This window comes from Mus caroli, chromosome 2, assembly GCF_900094665.2.
Source record: "Mus caroli chromosome 2, CAROLI_EIJ_v1.1, whole genome shotgun sequence".
In the NCBI taxonomy this organism is placed as follows: Eukaryota; Metazoa; Chordata; class Mammalia; order Rodentia; family Muridae; genus Mus; species Mus caroli.
The window spans coordinates 20884646-20902020 of record NC_034571.1 but is presented as its reverse complement, the minus strand read 5'-3'; the positions used below and the strand labels follow the sequence as shown (position 1 = coordinate 20902020).

At 45.0% G+C, this 17375-nt stretch overlaps 2 protein-coding genes and 1 non-coding gene across 3 annotated transcripts in view; 2 read left to right on the top strand and 1 right to left on the bottom strand.

Annotated features, from left to right (window-relative positions):
* Nucleotides 1–17375, bottom strand: part of Pnpla7 (patatin like phospholipase domain containing 7) — an 82361-nt gene that overhangs the window by 49743 nt on the left and 15243 nt on the right. The window contains exons 9-14 of the mRNA XM_021156454.2: nt 12528–12656; nt 11748–11828; nt 10634–10757; nt 9350–9487; nt 5820–5920; nt 5503–5646 (exon numbers count right to left, since the gene is read on the bottom strand). Of these exons, the coding sequence (XP_021012113.1) occupies nt 5503–5646; nt 5820–5920; nt 9350–9487; nt 10634–10757; nt 11748–11828; nt 12528–12656 (717 nt within the window). The remainder of the gene's footprint in view (nt 1–5502; nt 5647–5819; nt 5921–9349; nt 9488–10633; nt 10758–11747; nt 11829–12527; nt 12657–17375) is intronic.
* On the top strand, nt 2158–2264 carry LOC115030578. Its single transcript, XR_003836150.1, has one exon. It is a non-coding gene; the product is annotated as a U6 spliceosomal RNA (small nuclear RNA).
* Nucleotides 13300–14754, top strand: LOC110290303 (heterogeneous nuclear ribonucleoprotein A3-like). Its single transcript, XM_029471777.1, is given in 3 exon segments — nt 13300–13479; nt 13481–13642; nt 13802–14754. Coding segments are annotated over 3 exon segments (1053 nt in total). The 3' UTR covers nt 14513–14754.

The following is a 17375-nucleotide window of genomic DNA, read 5'->3' as shown; positions in this document are numbered from 1 at the left end:
CGTAAGTACTAGGAACTGAACCCCAGTCTTCTGTAAGAGAACCAAATGCTCTTACTTGACAAGCCATCTCTCTAGTCCCTCCACCTTACTTTTTGAAACTGGGTCTCTCAGTAAATAGGGAGCTCCCTGTTTCAGCTGTCCCTGCTCCCACACTGTCCTAGGGTTGGGGTTACAAACATACACAGCTACCTACCCTATGATAACCACTCCCATTATCAATGTTGGGGATCCCAACTAAGGTCCCCGGGCTCGAACAGCAAGCAAGCACTTTACCCACTGATTTGGCTTCCCAGCCCCAAACTAGAAACATCTTAATGGTGATAGCAAATTTCTATAAGAAGCAGAAATTAGGGCTGGCAAGATGGCTCAGCAGATAAGAGCATTGACTGCTCTTCTGAAGGTCCCAAGTTCAAATCCCAGCAACCACCTGGTAGCTTACAACCACTTATAATGAGATCTCACACCCTCTTCTGGTACGTCTGAAGTCGACTACAGTGTATTTATGTATAATAATAAATAAATCTTTGGGCCAGAGCAAGCAGGGACTGAGCAAGTGGGGTTGACTGCAGTGAGGTGGATTGACCAGAGCGAGCAGAGGTCCTAAAAATTCAATTCCCATCAACCACATGAAGGCTCACAACCATCTGTACAGCTACAGTGTACTCAAATACATTAAATAAATAAATAAATAAATAAATAAATCTTTTAAAAAAAGAAGTGGCCAGGCATGGTGGTGCACGCCTTTAATCCCAGCACTCGGGAGGCAGAGGCAGGTGGATTTCTGAGTTTGAGGCCAGCCTGGTCTACAAAGAGAGTTCCAGGACAGCCAAGGCTACACAGAGAAACCCTGTCTCAAAAAAAAAAAAAAATATGAAGAAGAAGTAGAAATTATAGAACCATAAAAAATGAGCAAACTTGGGCCCCTACCTCGGGTGGACAAGTATAGGCCAAGCTAGCCAGAACAACAGGTGAGTTGCCTCCCCTTGGGACTCCACTCCCACAATTTGGCTCCCAAAGACCCAATCCTTAGTGTGCGACTGAATCTCCTTAAAAGCTCTCAGTGCCCTGGAGTGCAGCTCAGGAGTAGTGCTCCCTAGTTTATGTGGCCATTATTCCCCTTCCCCCTTTCAAACTAATAATGACAAAGAAAAAGAAAAAGGAAAAAGCCATCCCCACACACAACACACTCATGGTGAAGGACTGAGAGAGAAAGAGCCAGAGAGCCAAAAAAGTTTGACACCCTTAACAGCTGGTACTGACTAAGCCTGAGTCCTCCCCAGTTTCTGAGGGAGTAAACTAGAGATGTTCCATGGCCTAGCATCACGCCCAGGTCCTCATCAAGGGTGAACAAGGTGCACATGGTGACTGGAAACAATTGAGTCACTATAACTGATGGCAGTCCCTGTGTCCACCAGCAATGTGGCTGACTGAAGGACTAAGGTCAATGTACTCAGAGAATGGACTATGGACAGTGATGATGGAGACCCAATTCCAACCACAGACCACTATGTGAGTCAATCAACATGCTGAACATATGACAATCACTCCAAACAGCATACTTGGCATGAATTACTTAGCATAGGGTCAAGTGAAATCAACCAGAGCATCTAGGGGTACAGCTTGGTACAGATGAGCCTATTTGGGGAGAAGGCTGACCTGAGACATGCACAGTGGGCTTGAGGGCTGCTTTCAGTTTGCATTCCGTCCATGTGCTGGTATGGCGGTTTGAATGAGAACGACGCCAGCAGTAGTGACCCACGCCAGCACTCGGAAAGCAGAACCAGGGGAATCTCTTGAGTTCGAGGCCAGCCTGGTCTACAGAGTGAGTTCCAGGACAGCCAGGGCTACACAGAGAAGCCCTGTCTCGAAAAACCAAACACACACACACACACACACACACACACACACACACACAAGATAATGACTCTTATATGTAGAATTAAGTCTTTAAACCGCTTTGACTTCTGGTGGGTGGTCTCACACTTTACACCATCTGTCCCAGATGCTGTGGATCTTGGGAGGGAAACACACACACACACTGCCTTTATATTAATATGCCTTAACTAGCTCAATGACTGGGTCACTGCTGAACCTCCATGTGGCTAGCACACTCCCCTCCAATATTCTTGAGTTATTTCCTTCTAAAATCTATACTTTGTGCTAGCTTCGGCAGCACATATGCTAAAATTGGAACGATACAGAGAAGATTAGCATGGCCCCTGCGTTAGGATGACACGCAAATTCGTGAAGCATTCTATATAAAAAAAAATCTATACTTTATCTCTGCCATGACTATGGAAATTCTTATAAAAGCATAGTCCCACCTCTGTCCCCTGCCTAGCCATTGGCCACTGGCTCTTTACTGAGCAGTCAGAAAAACCGATGCCAGGAACCCCATAGAGGACATGTGAATTCTCATTTAAGCATAAATTCAATCTTCAACATCTCACCCTTTTTGTCCAATAAAAAAGCCTCTTTTCTCTCAGATATAAATTGAGCACAACCATAACAATTATGTAAATTATAAAGTATGATATATAACTAATATCTAGTCCATCAATTTTATATATATTATGCCATATATATTATTACTATAGCATTATAGATGGATAGATAGATAGACAGATAGATATAGATAGATAGATAGATAGAGATAGTTAGATATAGATAGATAGATAGATAGATAGATTTCTCTAACATTTATCTTAACTTAATGAGCTTACAATTCTATACCCGAACTATGTTTTGGTTTTAACTTGTATTATTATCTGAAAACCATTCTTTCAAATCAACATCATCTTCCTCAATATTAAACAACTTAAGTTTGATTATGAGACTATAACTAGTCTTCAACCCTGTCAGAAATCCAAGAACAATTAAATACTACTTGAATATATAGGAAGCATAAAACATAGCTTCCAAAACTTAGCCAGACAGCTGATACCTGGACAGTCCCTCATTCCTCAAATCACCGAAGCATCTGTCTTTAGGCTCATGTATGTGCATACTTGGTCCCCATGCGGAGGAACTGTTTGGGAAAGTGTAAAGAATACATGTAGGGGCTGGAGAGATGGCTCAGGGGTTAAGAGCATTGGCTGCTCTTCCAGAGGTCCTGAGTTCAACTCCCAGCAACCACATGGTGGCTCACAACCATCTGTAATGGGATCCAATACCCTCTTCTGGTGTGTCTGAAGACAGCTACAGTGAACTCATATACATTAAATAAATAAATCCTTAAAAAAAAAAAAAAAACATGTAAGCAATATAAAAGAAATGACAAATGTAACCCAGCCCAGTGTGTGTGTGTGTGTGTGTGAAATGTGATAAGGTAAATGCCCTGACTAAGTGAACGCCTCAATTTTGACTGGATAAAATGTTACCATGGAGCCCAAGCCTGGAGTGTGTGCATGAAGTTAATAAGGCCCAATGTCAGATAAAGTAATGCTGAATGCCTGAGCTGAAAGAGACTTAAAAACCCGGCCTGGCAACTACAACTGGCCCAGACCCCGAGACCCGACAGAGTCTCTCCAAGTTGAGACCGGCTCATCCCCAATCCCAGTAGCCAGCCCACTGATTCCAGACACCTCAACTCTGGACCAAAGCTCCAGTGGAGATCTGAAGCACAGCAGGAACCGTTGCGGGCCTTGCTTGTGCAGCCATCGGAGCCAGTATGGCATATGCCAGGCGGGAGGTGAGGGAAGTAAGTGTGTGAATGAGATCCCATTTCACTTTCTATTTGTTTTATTGTTGTTTATAAATAAACACTACTATAACCTGATCCTCTGAGTCACTGGCACCCTTTCTCTCTCTCTTGACTCCATCCCTAAACCTGACTCACGACAGAAGGATTAAGAGATGTAGCCTTGTTGGATTGGTTGTCACTAGGAGCAGGCTTCTTTCAAAAGACTCACACCATTGTGCCTCTTTTCTTCCTGTTTGTGGATCAGGATGCGAGGTCTCAGAGGTTGCTCCAGCATTCTGCTTGCCTGACAGTTGCTATGCTTCCCACTATGATGGTGATGGGCTTCTATCCCGCTGGAATTATAAGCCTCAAATAAACTCTTCCTTCTATAACTTGTCTTGGCCATGATGTTTTATCACAACAAAAGAAACTAATACATTTGGTTTTGTGGGTCTTCATAAAGGTGAACATAGGTGTTTTCCTAGCCTGTGCACAAAGTCTTCATAGTGTTTAAAAGCATGAGATGGGGTTTGGAATATGGCTATGTCAATAAAAAATTTGCCTTAGAAGCACAAGGACCTGACTTTGATCCTTAAAAGCCATGTTTAAAAGGCTGGACACGCCGGGCGGTGGTGGTGCACACCTATAATCTCAGCACTTGGGAGGCAGAAGCAGGAGGATTTCTGAGTTTGAGGCCAGCCTGGTCTACAAAATGAGTTCCAGGACAGCCAGGGCTATACAGAGAAACCCTGTCTCGAAAAAACAACAACAACAAAAAAAAACGGCTGGACACATGGCAGTATACACTTAGCATCCCAGTGCTAGTGTGACAGTGACAAGGGAGTCAGTCCTTCAGATTCACTGGTCAGTCGACCCGGCAGGCTTCAGGTCAGAGAGATCCCTGCCTCCAGGGAGGTGGAGGTGCTGCTGAGGATGACACCAGAGCTGTTCTCTTAGCCTCTGTACATTGTGGTGGTTTGAATGGCCACCCTTGGCTCACAGATTTGAAAGCTTGGTTATCCCAGAGTGCTGCTACTTGAGAGGCATTAGGAGGGGTGGCCTTGTTGCAGAAGTGTGTCACAAGGGATGGGGAAGGCGGATAGGCTTTGGGGTTTCAAATGTTCAAGCCAGGCCCACCCAGTGTCTCTGTCTTCCTACTGCCTGCCCATCTGGATGTAGAACTCTCTGCTCCTTCTCCATCACCATGTCTGCCTGCACACTGCCTGCCATGTTTCTCACCATGATGATAATGGACTAAATCTCTGAGTATAAGTCAGCTTCAATTAAATGCTTTTATAAGAATTTCCATAGTCATGGCATATCTTCATAACAATAAAACACTAAGACACATGTATATTTGTATACTTTCATGCATTAAAAAAATATGAGGACCAGGCATGGTGGCACATGCCTATTCACTATAGCATTCAAGAAGATGAGACAGGACCCAGCCTGTACATACATACATACATACACACATACAAAGAGAGAGAGGGGGGGGGAGAGAGAGAGAGAGAGAGAGAGAGAGATGGGGGGAGGGTAGGAAGGAAAAATAACTCAAAACACATATTTGAGGATGTAGTTCCAAGTGCCCAGGTGATTGTAAAAGCCCACAGATGCACTGATTTAGGCCAAGGTTACACCTATAAATGTGGATCCCCACTACTGGCAGGCCTGAATAAAGAAGAGGGCCATAGTGCAGGTCACAGATACCCCAGGAAGCATTAGAAAGATGTGTTACCCAAAATGGGAGAAAGAAAGAAGCAGGTTGCATGGAAATCAGGAGTTGTCACCACCCCTTTCTGAGCCCACACACTTACATCTAGCTTCATCAGGGTAAGGAGGTCCTTTGTGGCAGCTCTGAAGATAGCATCTGTCTTCCCACAGGCCCCAGTCTCATCCCTGAAATTTTCTGAGTAGTGGAAGATGGCAGAGGGGGTCTCTGCGACAACACTTTTCTTGGACTTGGAAAGAACAAAGACACAAATCATCAAAAGAGGTATGATGAGGAAAGAAGTGCATCTCCATGACCTACTGCTGATGCTGGGGATGTCAGCCTGGGCCACACCCACAGCACTAGTACACAGGGCAACAGACAACGGCACAGGGACAAGAAGGAGAGCATGGATGGATATACCTTGCTGGCCAAAGAGTTCCCAAGTTGCTCATCAGAGTGTGGCAAAATCCTGGCACGGTTGTATGCCATCCCCAGGTCTGAGGTGGCCCCCTCATGGCTTTCTGCAAACAGAAAGAAGACTCAGTTCCCTGCTCAGCTGCTGACCTGTATGCACGGGCACAGAAAGGGCAAGCGGCGCAAGCATCTCACAGCATAAACTTGTAGACAAGACTCAAATCTCTAGACATCTAGGTTGGATTGCTAACATTTTTGTTCAAATGTCATTAGTCCATTTGTATTTGGACATCTGAAGGTGGTACTACAAAAACCAAAGACGCACACCTTCAATCCCAGCACTTGGGGGGCAGAGGCAGGCAGATCTCGTGAGTTCATGGCTGCCCTGATCTACAAATCTAGTTCTAAGACAGCCAGACTATACAAAGAAATCCTGTCTCAAAACAAAACAAAACAAAACAGGACAAAACAAAACAAGACAAAAAACAAAAAAACAAAAAGCTAAAAAGCTACAAAGCAAAGATGTCTGTTTAGCTCATGGTTTCAGAGGCCGGGAGTCCAGGCCTATCTGGTGGTCAGCTTCTAGTGAAGTTCAGTCATGGTAAGTCAGCTTTGCACTAGGGAGGTAATTCAGTCAATTCAGTACTTACTTGCCACACAAGCATGAGGAACTCATTTATACCCAGCACACATATTAAAAGCTGGCATTAGTCTGAATAGGCTAATCAGTAGTTCCCGTTCCAAGGGAACAAGCCGCCACTTCTGGCTCTGTGAGCGCTAGACACTCATGCAGCTCACTCACATACATGCAGTCATAGCAATCATACACACAGGATAAAAATTAACGGGCTGGAGAGATGCTCAGTGCTTAAAGGGCTTCTGCTGCCTTTAAGAGGGACATGGGTTCAATTCCCAGCACTCACATGGCATCTCACAACAGTTTGCAAGTCCAGTTTCAGCAACCCAACACCTTCTTCTGACCTTTTCAGGTACCAGGCATACATGCACTGCACACTTATACATGCAGGCAAAAAAACCCACATATATAAATAAAATAAATATGAAAATATTAAAAATAAACAAACAAGTCCTTTTAAATAAATAAATGGTCAGATGAAAGGTAGAAACAGGAAGCTCCTTGGCTCTCGCTCATTGGCCAGTCTGCCAACTTGGCAACTCCGACGTCCCAGTGAGAAACTCTGCCTCACGGCTCCTGAGGAGCGAGACCAGTGATTGTCCAGATAGTCTTCCAATCAGAAGGGAAAATTTAAGGACTGTATTCACTGATTTAAAACAGTTCTGGGAACTGGGGAAATGGTTTGGTACTACAAGCAAGTACTGCTCTGGGCTTGCAGAATACAGTTCAGTTCCTAGCACCCACACTAGGTGGCTCACAACTCCCTGTATCCCAAGCTTCAGGCAGACCTTACGTCTCTGACCTCCACAAACATCAACATTGCACAAATACATATACATACAGATAACTTTGAAAAATAAAATGAAAATTAATCTTGAGAGCAGCTGTAAGCAATCACTGAGGTTGGTGTTAATCTGCAGAGACTGCCAGCAATAGCGGTGCTCAGTTTTAGAAACTTTAGAAAGTTTCATTGGAAAGGAGTCCAGGCTGGGGAGCCACAGGGTGCTGACAGAAGCAGAGAAAGGTGCAAAGAGCACAGAGAGAAGCCACATGCAGTGTGACAGACAGCATGTGTCCAGGTGGCAGGCAGGCCACCAACACCTGCAACCTGAGTAAGTTAGGAGGTTATAGTCAGAAGGTCAAGCTGGCTACACAACAAGAACCTGCTGAGGGAGGGGGAGAGGGTGCTGGAGGGGAAGAGGGGAGGAGGAGGAGGAGGGAGGCTCTACCTTTCCCATACCAAAGGAACTCAGCTGTAAGGAGAAGCTTGGGAGGTGCATACATGGATAAAGTACTTGCTATGCAAACATTAGGGCCTGAATTCAGAGCTCTAGCAGCCATCTAAAAGCGCACAGCTGTGATAGCACATGTGCGTAATCCCAGTGCTGGGAGACAGTCAGGCAGATTCCTGGTACCCACTGGCTATCTTTGGTACAGATGAGACCCCACCCCCATCTCATGAAAAAAACAAAAGTTAACGTGAAAAACTAACAGATTCAGAACATGATACCTAATGAAGATGGCACTTTTTTAAAGAGCCAGAGACTGTTCCATTAATGATATTGAGTAGACTATCATATAGAGTCATGCATGGTAAATTTCACTGCTTTATGCTGAAAAAATGAATAACAGAGGAATGAAAGACCTCAGTATAGAAACTAACAAAAACTATCTAGGATACATATATGAGCAAGAAGTGTTTGCCTGCCTGCCTGCCTTTCTGTCTTGCTCTCCTTCCTTCCTTCCTTCCTTCCTTCCTTCCTTCCTTCCTTCCTTCCTCTCTCCCTCCCTCCTTTTTTCTCTCTCTCCTCCCTTTCTACTTTCCCTCTTTTCTGACTACCTTTCTTTCTTTCAAGGCAGGGTTTCACTATGTAGACCAGGCTGGCCTTGAATTCAGGGATCCCTGCCCCTGTCTCCTGGATGTTAACATTAAAGACACATGCCACTATACCCAGCTAAAGGTGGTTTGGGGGACAGATTCTTTTTTTAAAGATTTATTTATTATTATATCTAAGTACACTGTAGCCGTCTTCAGACACTCCAGAAGAGGGCGTCAGATCTCATTACAGATGGTTGTAAGCCACCATGTGGTTGCTAGGATTTGAACTCAGGACCTTTGGAAGAGCAGTCTGAGCTTTTACCCACTGAGTCATCTCACCAGTCCCTTGGGGACATATTCTTATTCTGTGGTCCAGGTTGGTCTTAAACTCATGGCAATTCTCTCGCCTCAGCCTCGCAAGTGCTGGGATTAGAAGCATGAGTCCCTGAGCACAGCAAATGACATTTTTTAGTATTGGAACATTGTCCTGATAACGAAAAGGCCCCTGGGCTGAGTTTCTGATAGATGGAGACAGGAGAAAATATTTGCAACAATTGAGGTTAAAGAGACTGGGACAAGGAGATTGTGAGTTTGAGGCCAGCATGTAAGTATGTTGTAAGACCTCAAAACAAAAACAAAGACAAAAAACAAAAAACAGAACAAAACAAAAAAACCGCACCAGAAACCAGGCAGAACACAATGGCCATCAAGCACGTTGAAAAAGAGAAAATCTGACACCCTTTACATGAAGCAGGCTGTCATAAATCCACCAGTTACCCATGAATAGGTGTGGTAGGTCCAGGGCTTAGCAGAAGAGGGATCACGTACAGGGTTGGTAGACGGAGGCAGGGTGCAGAGTTCACTAGGACATACAAAGCAGCAAGACTGCTCCCAATGACTCAGGCTCAGGCAGAGGAGTGCCTCCGTCACAGGCTCTTGTCCCATCATAAATGGTACCAAGTTCAAGACATGCACCTCTGTGGTCAGGACAAGCTGACACCGGGGGACAGGACACCTTAACTCATCTAATGGCATATAGAAATGTCGTTAGAGCCAGCTGCAGCAATAGGAGACCTTTACCTTGGAAGGCAGAAGTGTTAGAGCCACTTCCCTGGGACTGCCTGAGCTCATCCACCTCCCCATGGTTAGAAGGCAGAGGCACTGAGCAGCTCCTCTTCAGCAGAGGCCCAGAGACTGTCGCGCAGCTGCTCCCATGATCTGGGGGAGATAGGAAGGAGTTACTCTAGCTCTGTCTGGTTCCAAAGAACAGAGTCCCCACAAACAGCATATGACCAAGGCCCTCCCAAGTACCCTGTGAACCTGCAGATAACTTACCCACATACAGGGCCTTCATGCAATCTTACTATTAGCACTTGCCAGGGGAGTAACCAAAGAATGTTAGCCTCAGGCTGGCCCTCCAACCTTGCCTCCTTCTTGGCCATTGTTCTCTATGGGCCTCCTGAACTGACTACCCCTCCAATCACCCATATGTTCTGAAGCAGAGGAACCTGCCAGTTGTCCCCTTTTCCATGGCCTTCCTCTGCAGAGATGACCATTAGCACATGTGTGGCAAACCTTGGTTTGAATGTTCCATCTGAGCTTCATAGCACCCTGGCCTAGTCTACCACATTGGACACTGTGTGCTACTGTCTACTTCCAAAGAGGTCTACAGACCTCCTCACTCCAATCTCTGTGAAGACAACACTGGAGAGCTGCCTCAACCAACTGTCTTCAAGAGGACAAGACTCGAGGTTCCATCTCTTTTTGTCTTAGACAGGACCCAATGGACAGTTGCAGTCTACCTCATACCGTAGGTTGCTTCACTTCACCTCATAAACTGATTTTAGTCACCTGGAATCCATAGACTATTATGGACTATTAAGACACTGAAGGTATATCTACTTTCAAACTAGCTTTGTGGTAATAATCTAGCGTAGGCGATATATGTTGCTTAAGTATGCCTGGGCAATTCATCCCCCTTGCTCTTAAGAACTACGAGTGGTGCAATATGGATCAGAAGATAAAATTGAGAACTTGCTCTCCTGAACAGCATACTGTGGAACAAGCCCCTCGCTGAGAAGTAGTACCAAAAGTCAGAGGTGAGATTCTTGGACACATGCAGCATGGCTCAGGGCATGGGCGGTTGACTGAGGGTAGCTTCAGGGGGCTGGGAACGGATAAGAAAATCCTAGACCAAGAAATCTGGCATATATAAAGGGAACTAAGGGTAGGTAAGAATTGTAACCATGGGAGGAACCTGTGAGGAAACCTCAGGTCAGAAAACCTGGGGCCATGTAACAAGACCTAGGAACAGATGAGGAGACCTGGACCTTGGAGTGAGAAGGCCCGGAACTGCAGCAGTACCTGAGCTGCTGAACTCCGAGGGCCCTAGGGACCTCTCAAGCTGCTCCTCCGGACCATATGACATCTGTCTCTTGGCTCGTCCAGCCACACTTGCTACTGACAAGAGAGGGATGGCTTGGCTCTCCTGGAGGATGAGAAGAACATTAGATCTGCTCGAGGAATTCCCAGGGTTCCTTATAAGCATGCTATCAGAAGAAGACCAGCACTTGGAATCCAGGCAGCTCAGAGAGGACAAACTGGTTAAGGTTCCATGTGTTCTTCTCTTAGGTTCTGCCTAACTCTTCATACAGCCACATTAACAGCCCATGCAGTCAGAAACTTCAACTCATTGTTAGCAGGGAAATCATGTAACATAAAAAAAATAGTCCCTAAAATACCAGCAACTTTGCATGACAAACTCTAAAAGATCACCCAAACTAGAGAATCCATCCTAGGTACTCATGGGTACCAAGCGCTTCTTACCAACTCGAAGGAGTTCTGTCGGGGCTTCACTTGTGTGTTTCACAGTAACTTCCTCTGCTCTTGCTTTAGGTACCGGAACAGAGCAGTAAATGAAGCCACTGGCTCTGTTCTTACTAAGCCCTTCTAGATGAGAACCAGTTTTGCCCCATTTCACAGGCTATGACTGGCTGCAATTTTACCAGGAGGTACAAAATCAGAGATTCAAGGCCTTGGCACATTGGCAATGCCCCAACCCTTCCAAGTCATAGCTTAGTAATAGCTCAGCTCAGTGCTAAGTCAAGGGCAGACACAGACAGAGCCAAGGACAAGAGGACAAGGCAAGAGGGACATGTGGAAAGGACTGATGACCCAGCCCACAGTCTCAGTACATGGGGGACCAGATTCATCCAGAATTACGGCCTTAGGGACATACTGGCAGGCAACAAAGCAGGCTAATCTCTCTTGTTTGACAACTACGAGCTCCAAATCCTGTCTGTAGAGTCGGCCAGTGCACCAGTGTACAAATACAAGAACATAAAGCCAGCCCACCACCACTTCACAAAGTCTAGTCCCACAACTAGGACCATTTGCAGGCTGTGCTGACCAGCATAGTCAGGTGCTCTGGTGAGATCTATTATCCTGACAGTGGGCTATGCTAGAGGCCTGAACTCACAGGGTTGAAGAGCTCTGTAGTCAGCCCCAGGTAGTTGTGCAGAGCCAGGAAAGTCACCCGCTGCAGCCGGACCATGATGATCTGCAAGAGACACTGAGGTGTGAGACGTCTAGGCTGGGCTCCAGCAGCGCCACATGGACTACCTGCTGAGACCCACAGCACAGGCCACTGCTCACCTTTTCAGGGCCCAATAACCATTTGTGGAGCAGGGGGCTAACATGAGGAACAATGTGGGACACATAGGAATTAAGTAGTATTTTCAATATTCTATAAATCTAAACTTAAAAATGAAATATTTAGTAAGAAATTTAAAGATCTCTCTTGGGAGAATGTGAGGTCTAAAGGCATCTGTAGAGTTTTTCATATTAATGTGACTGTGTGTGTATGCACACGTATATATGTGTGTGTGTGTGTGTGTGTGTGTAAACAAGAGACAGATGTGTGCACATGCACATGGCTCCTTAGGAGTCAGCCACTATGTTTGTTTTATGACAGGGTCTCTCAGTGGGACCTGGAATTCACCACTACATTAGGCTAGAAGGCCAACAAGCTTTGCTGGAAACATGCACTCAGCTTTTTTACAATTTTTTAAAAATAGTACTCCCTAGAATCCACATGCGCAGCAGTAAATCCTGCCAGCAAAGCCAGTTCCGCATCCTCTGACTCACCCACGATGCTGATGCTGACTGTGTTCAGTCCTCATGGGGTCCATGCCAGTGTGTAGCTCCAGTGCCTGAGATGCCCGTGGCACACAACAAAGCCAGTCTAAAAGAGACTTACCTGCACAACCCTGACCAGAGTCTCAGGGTATTTCTCAAACACTCCTTGAAAAGCTGCTGCAGGAAGCCAGAGCACGGTGGACGGGACAGCGGCACGGGCAGAAACTGTTTTGTATGGTGCAGTGTGACCCTGTAACAATGACTCTGTTAGTCCTTCATGAAGGACCCAGAAAGCTCCTGGGGAATTTCCACAACCCACAGAGGCTTCTGGAGGTCCTGCCTGGCTTCTACTCTCATAGCTGTGACCTTACCAGGCATGCTATGGACACTGGTAATTTTAATGTAAACTAAAATTTGTCACAGCAAAACATAGCGAATGTTCGGCTGACAGGAGTTGCAGGTGAGGCCTACTGACCTGCATGTTTACTGGGTAATGCTTTTACATGCTCTCCCCTGAGAGTCACAGGCCTGGCTCTTCAACATCCAACCCTGGCTATAAACCCTTGCCAAAAGGATACAAAAGACCCAACTCATGTATAGGCTTTCTGAAAAGGTCACAGACAGCAGACACCATTACCATCAAATAGCCAGCAAGAGTTGTCATACACTCACTAGAGTTACCATGCATGGTCCAGTATTCCCAAGGAGGGGCTGTGTTGCTTCCAGAATACAGCAAACGTAAAGATGCTATAATGCACACATATAGGTTTCTATGTTCCTATTTCTTGCTAAATATCGGGGGGGGGGGTTCTAGATCACATAGTATCTGAATCCTTAACTCTAAAAATCAAAACAAAGCCAAGCAAAATTTCTACCAAGAGTCCGGTCTCAAAATGGAGGGCCATGATCCAAAGGAACCAGAGCAGCTGAGGAAGCTGTTTATTGGTGGTCTGAGCTTTAAAACCACAGATGGCAGCTTAAGAGAACATTTTGAGAAATGGGGCACACTTACAGACTGTGTGGTAATGAGAGATCCCCAAACAAAACATTCCAGAGGCTTTGGTTTTGTGACCTACCTACTCTTGTGTTGAAGAGGTGGATGCTGCAATGTGTGCTCAGCCACACAAGGTTGATGGGCGTGTGGTGGAACCAAAGAGAGCTGTTTCTAGAGAGGATTCTGTAAAGCCTGGCGCCCATTTAACGGTGAAGAAAATTTTTCTTGGTGGTATTAAAGAGGATATGGAGCCGGGCGTGGTGGCGCACGCCTTTAATCCCAGCACTTGGGAGGCAGAGGCAAGCGGATTTCTGAGTTCGAGGCCAGCCTGGTCTACAGAGTGAGTTCCAGGACAGCCAGGGCTACACAGAGAAATCCTGTCTCGAAAAAAAAAAAAAGAGGATACGGAAGAATATAACCTGAGAGACTACTTTGAAAAGTATGGCAAGATTGAAACCATAGAGGTTATGGAAGCCAGGCAGAGTGGGAAAAAGAGAGGATTTGCTTTTGTAACTTTTGATGGTCATGACACAGCTGATAAAATTGTTCAGAAATACCACACTATTAATGGGCATAATTGTGAAGTGAAAAGGGTCCTTTCTAAACAAGAGATGCAGAGATCTGGATCACAGAGAGGTCGTGAAGGTGGATCTGGCAGCTTTATGGGTCGTGGAGGAAACTTTGGTCGTGGAGGAAACTTTGGTAGAAGAGGTGGCTATGGTGGTGGAGGTGGTGGCAGCAGAGGTAGTTATGGAGGTGATGATGGTAGATATAATGGATTTGGAGGTGATGGTGGCAACTATGGTGGCGGTCCTGGTTACAGCAGTAGAGGAGGTTATGGAGGTGGTGGACCAGGCTATGGAAACCAGGGCGGTGGATGTGGTGGTGGAGGAGGAGGCTATGATGGTTACAATGAAGGAGGAAATTTTGGTGGCAGTAACTATGGTGGTGGTGGAAACTATAATGACTTTGGAAATTATAGTGGACAGCAACAATCAAATTATGGACCCATGAAGGGGGGCAGTTTTGGTGGAAGAAGCTCAGGCAGTCCCTATGGTGGTGGCTATGGATCTGGAGGTGGAAGTGGTGGATATGGTAGCAGAAGGTTTTAAAATAAAACAGAAACAGCTACAGTTCTTAGCAGGAGAGAGTGAGGAGTTGTCAGGAAAGCTGCAGGTTACTTTGAGACAGTCGTCCCAAATGCATTAGAGGAACTGTAAAAATCTGCCACAGAAGGAACGATGATCCATAGTCAGAAAAGTTACTGCAGCTTAAACAGGAAACCCTTCTTGTTCAGGACTGTCATAGACACAGTTTGCAAAAAGTGCAGCTATTGATTAATGCAATTGTAGTGTCAATTAGATAGATGTACATTCCTGAGGTCTTTTATCTGTTGTAGCTTTGTCTTTTTCTTTTTCTTTTCATTACATCAGGTATNTTGCCCTGTAAATTGTGGTAGTGGTACCAGGAATAAAAAAATTAAGGAATTTTTAACTTTTCAATATTTGTGTAGTTCAGTTTTTCTACATTTTAGTACAGAAACTTTAACAAAATGCAGTTTCGAAGGTGTTTCCTTGTGAGTTAACACGTGAAGAAGATCATTGTTAATTACTATTTTGTATGNATTTTGCTAAAGTTAACTGTAAAGAAACACCTACTGACGTGCAATTTAAGGGGAATCTATTCTCCCCATTTCCAAAACAATGATGANTGGGCGCTGACATGTGGAGAGAATAGATATTTGTATGTTTGCAATGTGTGTTTTAGATAATCAGAATTGGGAAATAAAAAATAGCCTATTTGTGAAAAAAATTTTCTACCAAACTCAAAAAACAAAAACAAAACAAAACAACAACAAAACTTTCTACCAAACAAGAAACAAAACCCACACCAAATTATCTTCCCCAGTGGCTGCACCACTTTGAATTCCCGCCAGTAGTGAGTGTGACTTCCTGCTGCTGTGTGTCCTCACAGTGCTGACTACTGTCAGAATTACAGAGTTCAGCGAGTTATGGCCTCTAGTGCTTCGAGACCTTTAGAAGTTCCTGCATAAATGAAATACCTCATGGCAGATTAAGGAAGGCTGAAGAGGCTGGGTGTGGTGGTGAATGCCTTTAATCCCAGCACTCAAGAGGCAGAGGCAGAGGCACGTGGAAGAGTTTGAGACCAGCCTGGTCTACAGAGCAAGTTCCAGGACGGCCAGGGCTACACAGAGAAACCCTGTCTACTTGCCATTTTGTGCTGTTATTGTGCTGTTACTAATGGTATAAGGAAACTTTCTCATGTGTTGTTACTAAGAAACTTTCTCATGTTCTAAATTGTAGATTCTGTTATGTTCGTTCTTTGGTGTTCTTAGAAACCAATCACAACAGAAGTCAGTTAGAACTGTTGTGTATAGTTAGCTACAATAAGCTTGGAACAGAACCATCTACCACTTCCTGCTCCTATGTGTAAAATTTTATGGTTTTTGCTTTTATAAGCTGCCCCTGGGATGGACTCTAACATGATGAGAAGGACACCTGTACCAATGTAAGAGGCCATTTGGAATACGACTTCCATTTTGAGTAGGAGTTGTGCAAAGTTTAAGTTTAAGCAAAGTTTAAGTTCCCGAGACCTCTATGGGAACTGAACAAGTGTAACTGACACCTGGCTGGCAAGACATGAATTTTAGACAAGGCACGTCCCCTGCCATAGTTGAATACCCCAACCAATGGAAACAGGATAAATGTACAATAGAGGCATGTTCTTAAGGAAATCCTCTATCCCTAAATCCTGATTGGAGCCGGGCGTGGTGGCGCACTCCTTTAATCCCAGCTACTCGGGAGGCAGAGGCAGGCAGATTTCTGAGTTCGAGGCCAGACTGGTCTACAAAGTGAGTTCCAGGACAGCCAGAGCTACACAGAGAAAACCTGTCTCTGGGGGGAAAAAAATCCTGATTGGAGGGATAACTTGGCACAGATATTTGTGGATTTTAGGCTTAAAGCTCTATAGAATATTAACTCAATGTCACAGCCAGCTCCCAAGTCTGGTCTGTGTCTGAGTGGTTTAAAAAAGGAAATGAGGAAAGGCTGACGATCTTTTAGGAGGCAAAGCATCACTTTTTTTTTTTTTTTTTAAGATTTATTTATTTTAGCCAGGCATGGTGGCACACGCCTTTAATCCCAGCATTTGGGAGGCAGAGGCAGGTGCATTTCTGAGTTCGAGGCCAGCCTGGTCTACAAAGTGAGTTCCAGGACAGTCAGGGCTATACAGAGAAACCCTGACTCGGAAAAAAAAATGTTTCTTGTCAAGGACTGTGTCACGACAGGGAGTAAAGTAACTAAGGTACAGCTGTTTGTCAGAGAAGGGAGCTCCACACTCCTATACATAAGCCAGATAAACTCAATGTTCAATAAGCCACACGGGTAGAACATTGTCTTTGGTCCATGATTGGTACCCTATCTGAGCTAATAAGATGTCTGACCATGCCTTCCCACAGAGTCCCTAGGACATTATAACTGTCTTACTGGTGTGATTATACCTTGGAGGTCTTCTAGAGAAGGATGTGTTTTTAGCTGTCGTATTAGAATATCAAACTGGATAGGGTCCACACCATGCCATGTGCTTGTGCGCTGTGGGTTCTAATCCTTTCATTTCCAAAGCCTCAGGCCTCTTGTCTTGCTCTGCTACCAAATATCACTCAAGAGCTAACCTCAGATCTACACTGAAGTCTGAATATTAATCTAATTCTTTTTCCTTTACTCTGCTTCTTATGGCTTATCCTGAGATTTAAAGACGTTCATGGACAGAAATGGTAGGTCTTTTGTTTCTGATGTCTCTGTTCTCTAAAGAGATATAGTCATAATCCCATGGATTATGACAAAAGCCAGAGTTGGGCATGAGAAACCCTGTCTTGGAGAGGTGGGGGGAATCCAGTTAGGTATGGTGGACACAGTCATCTCAGTTAGGTATGGTGGACACAGTCATCTCAGTTAG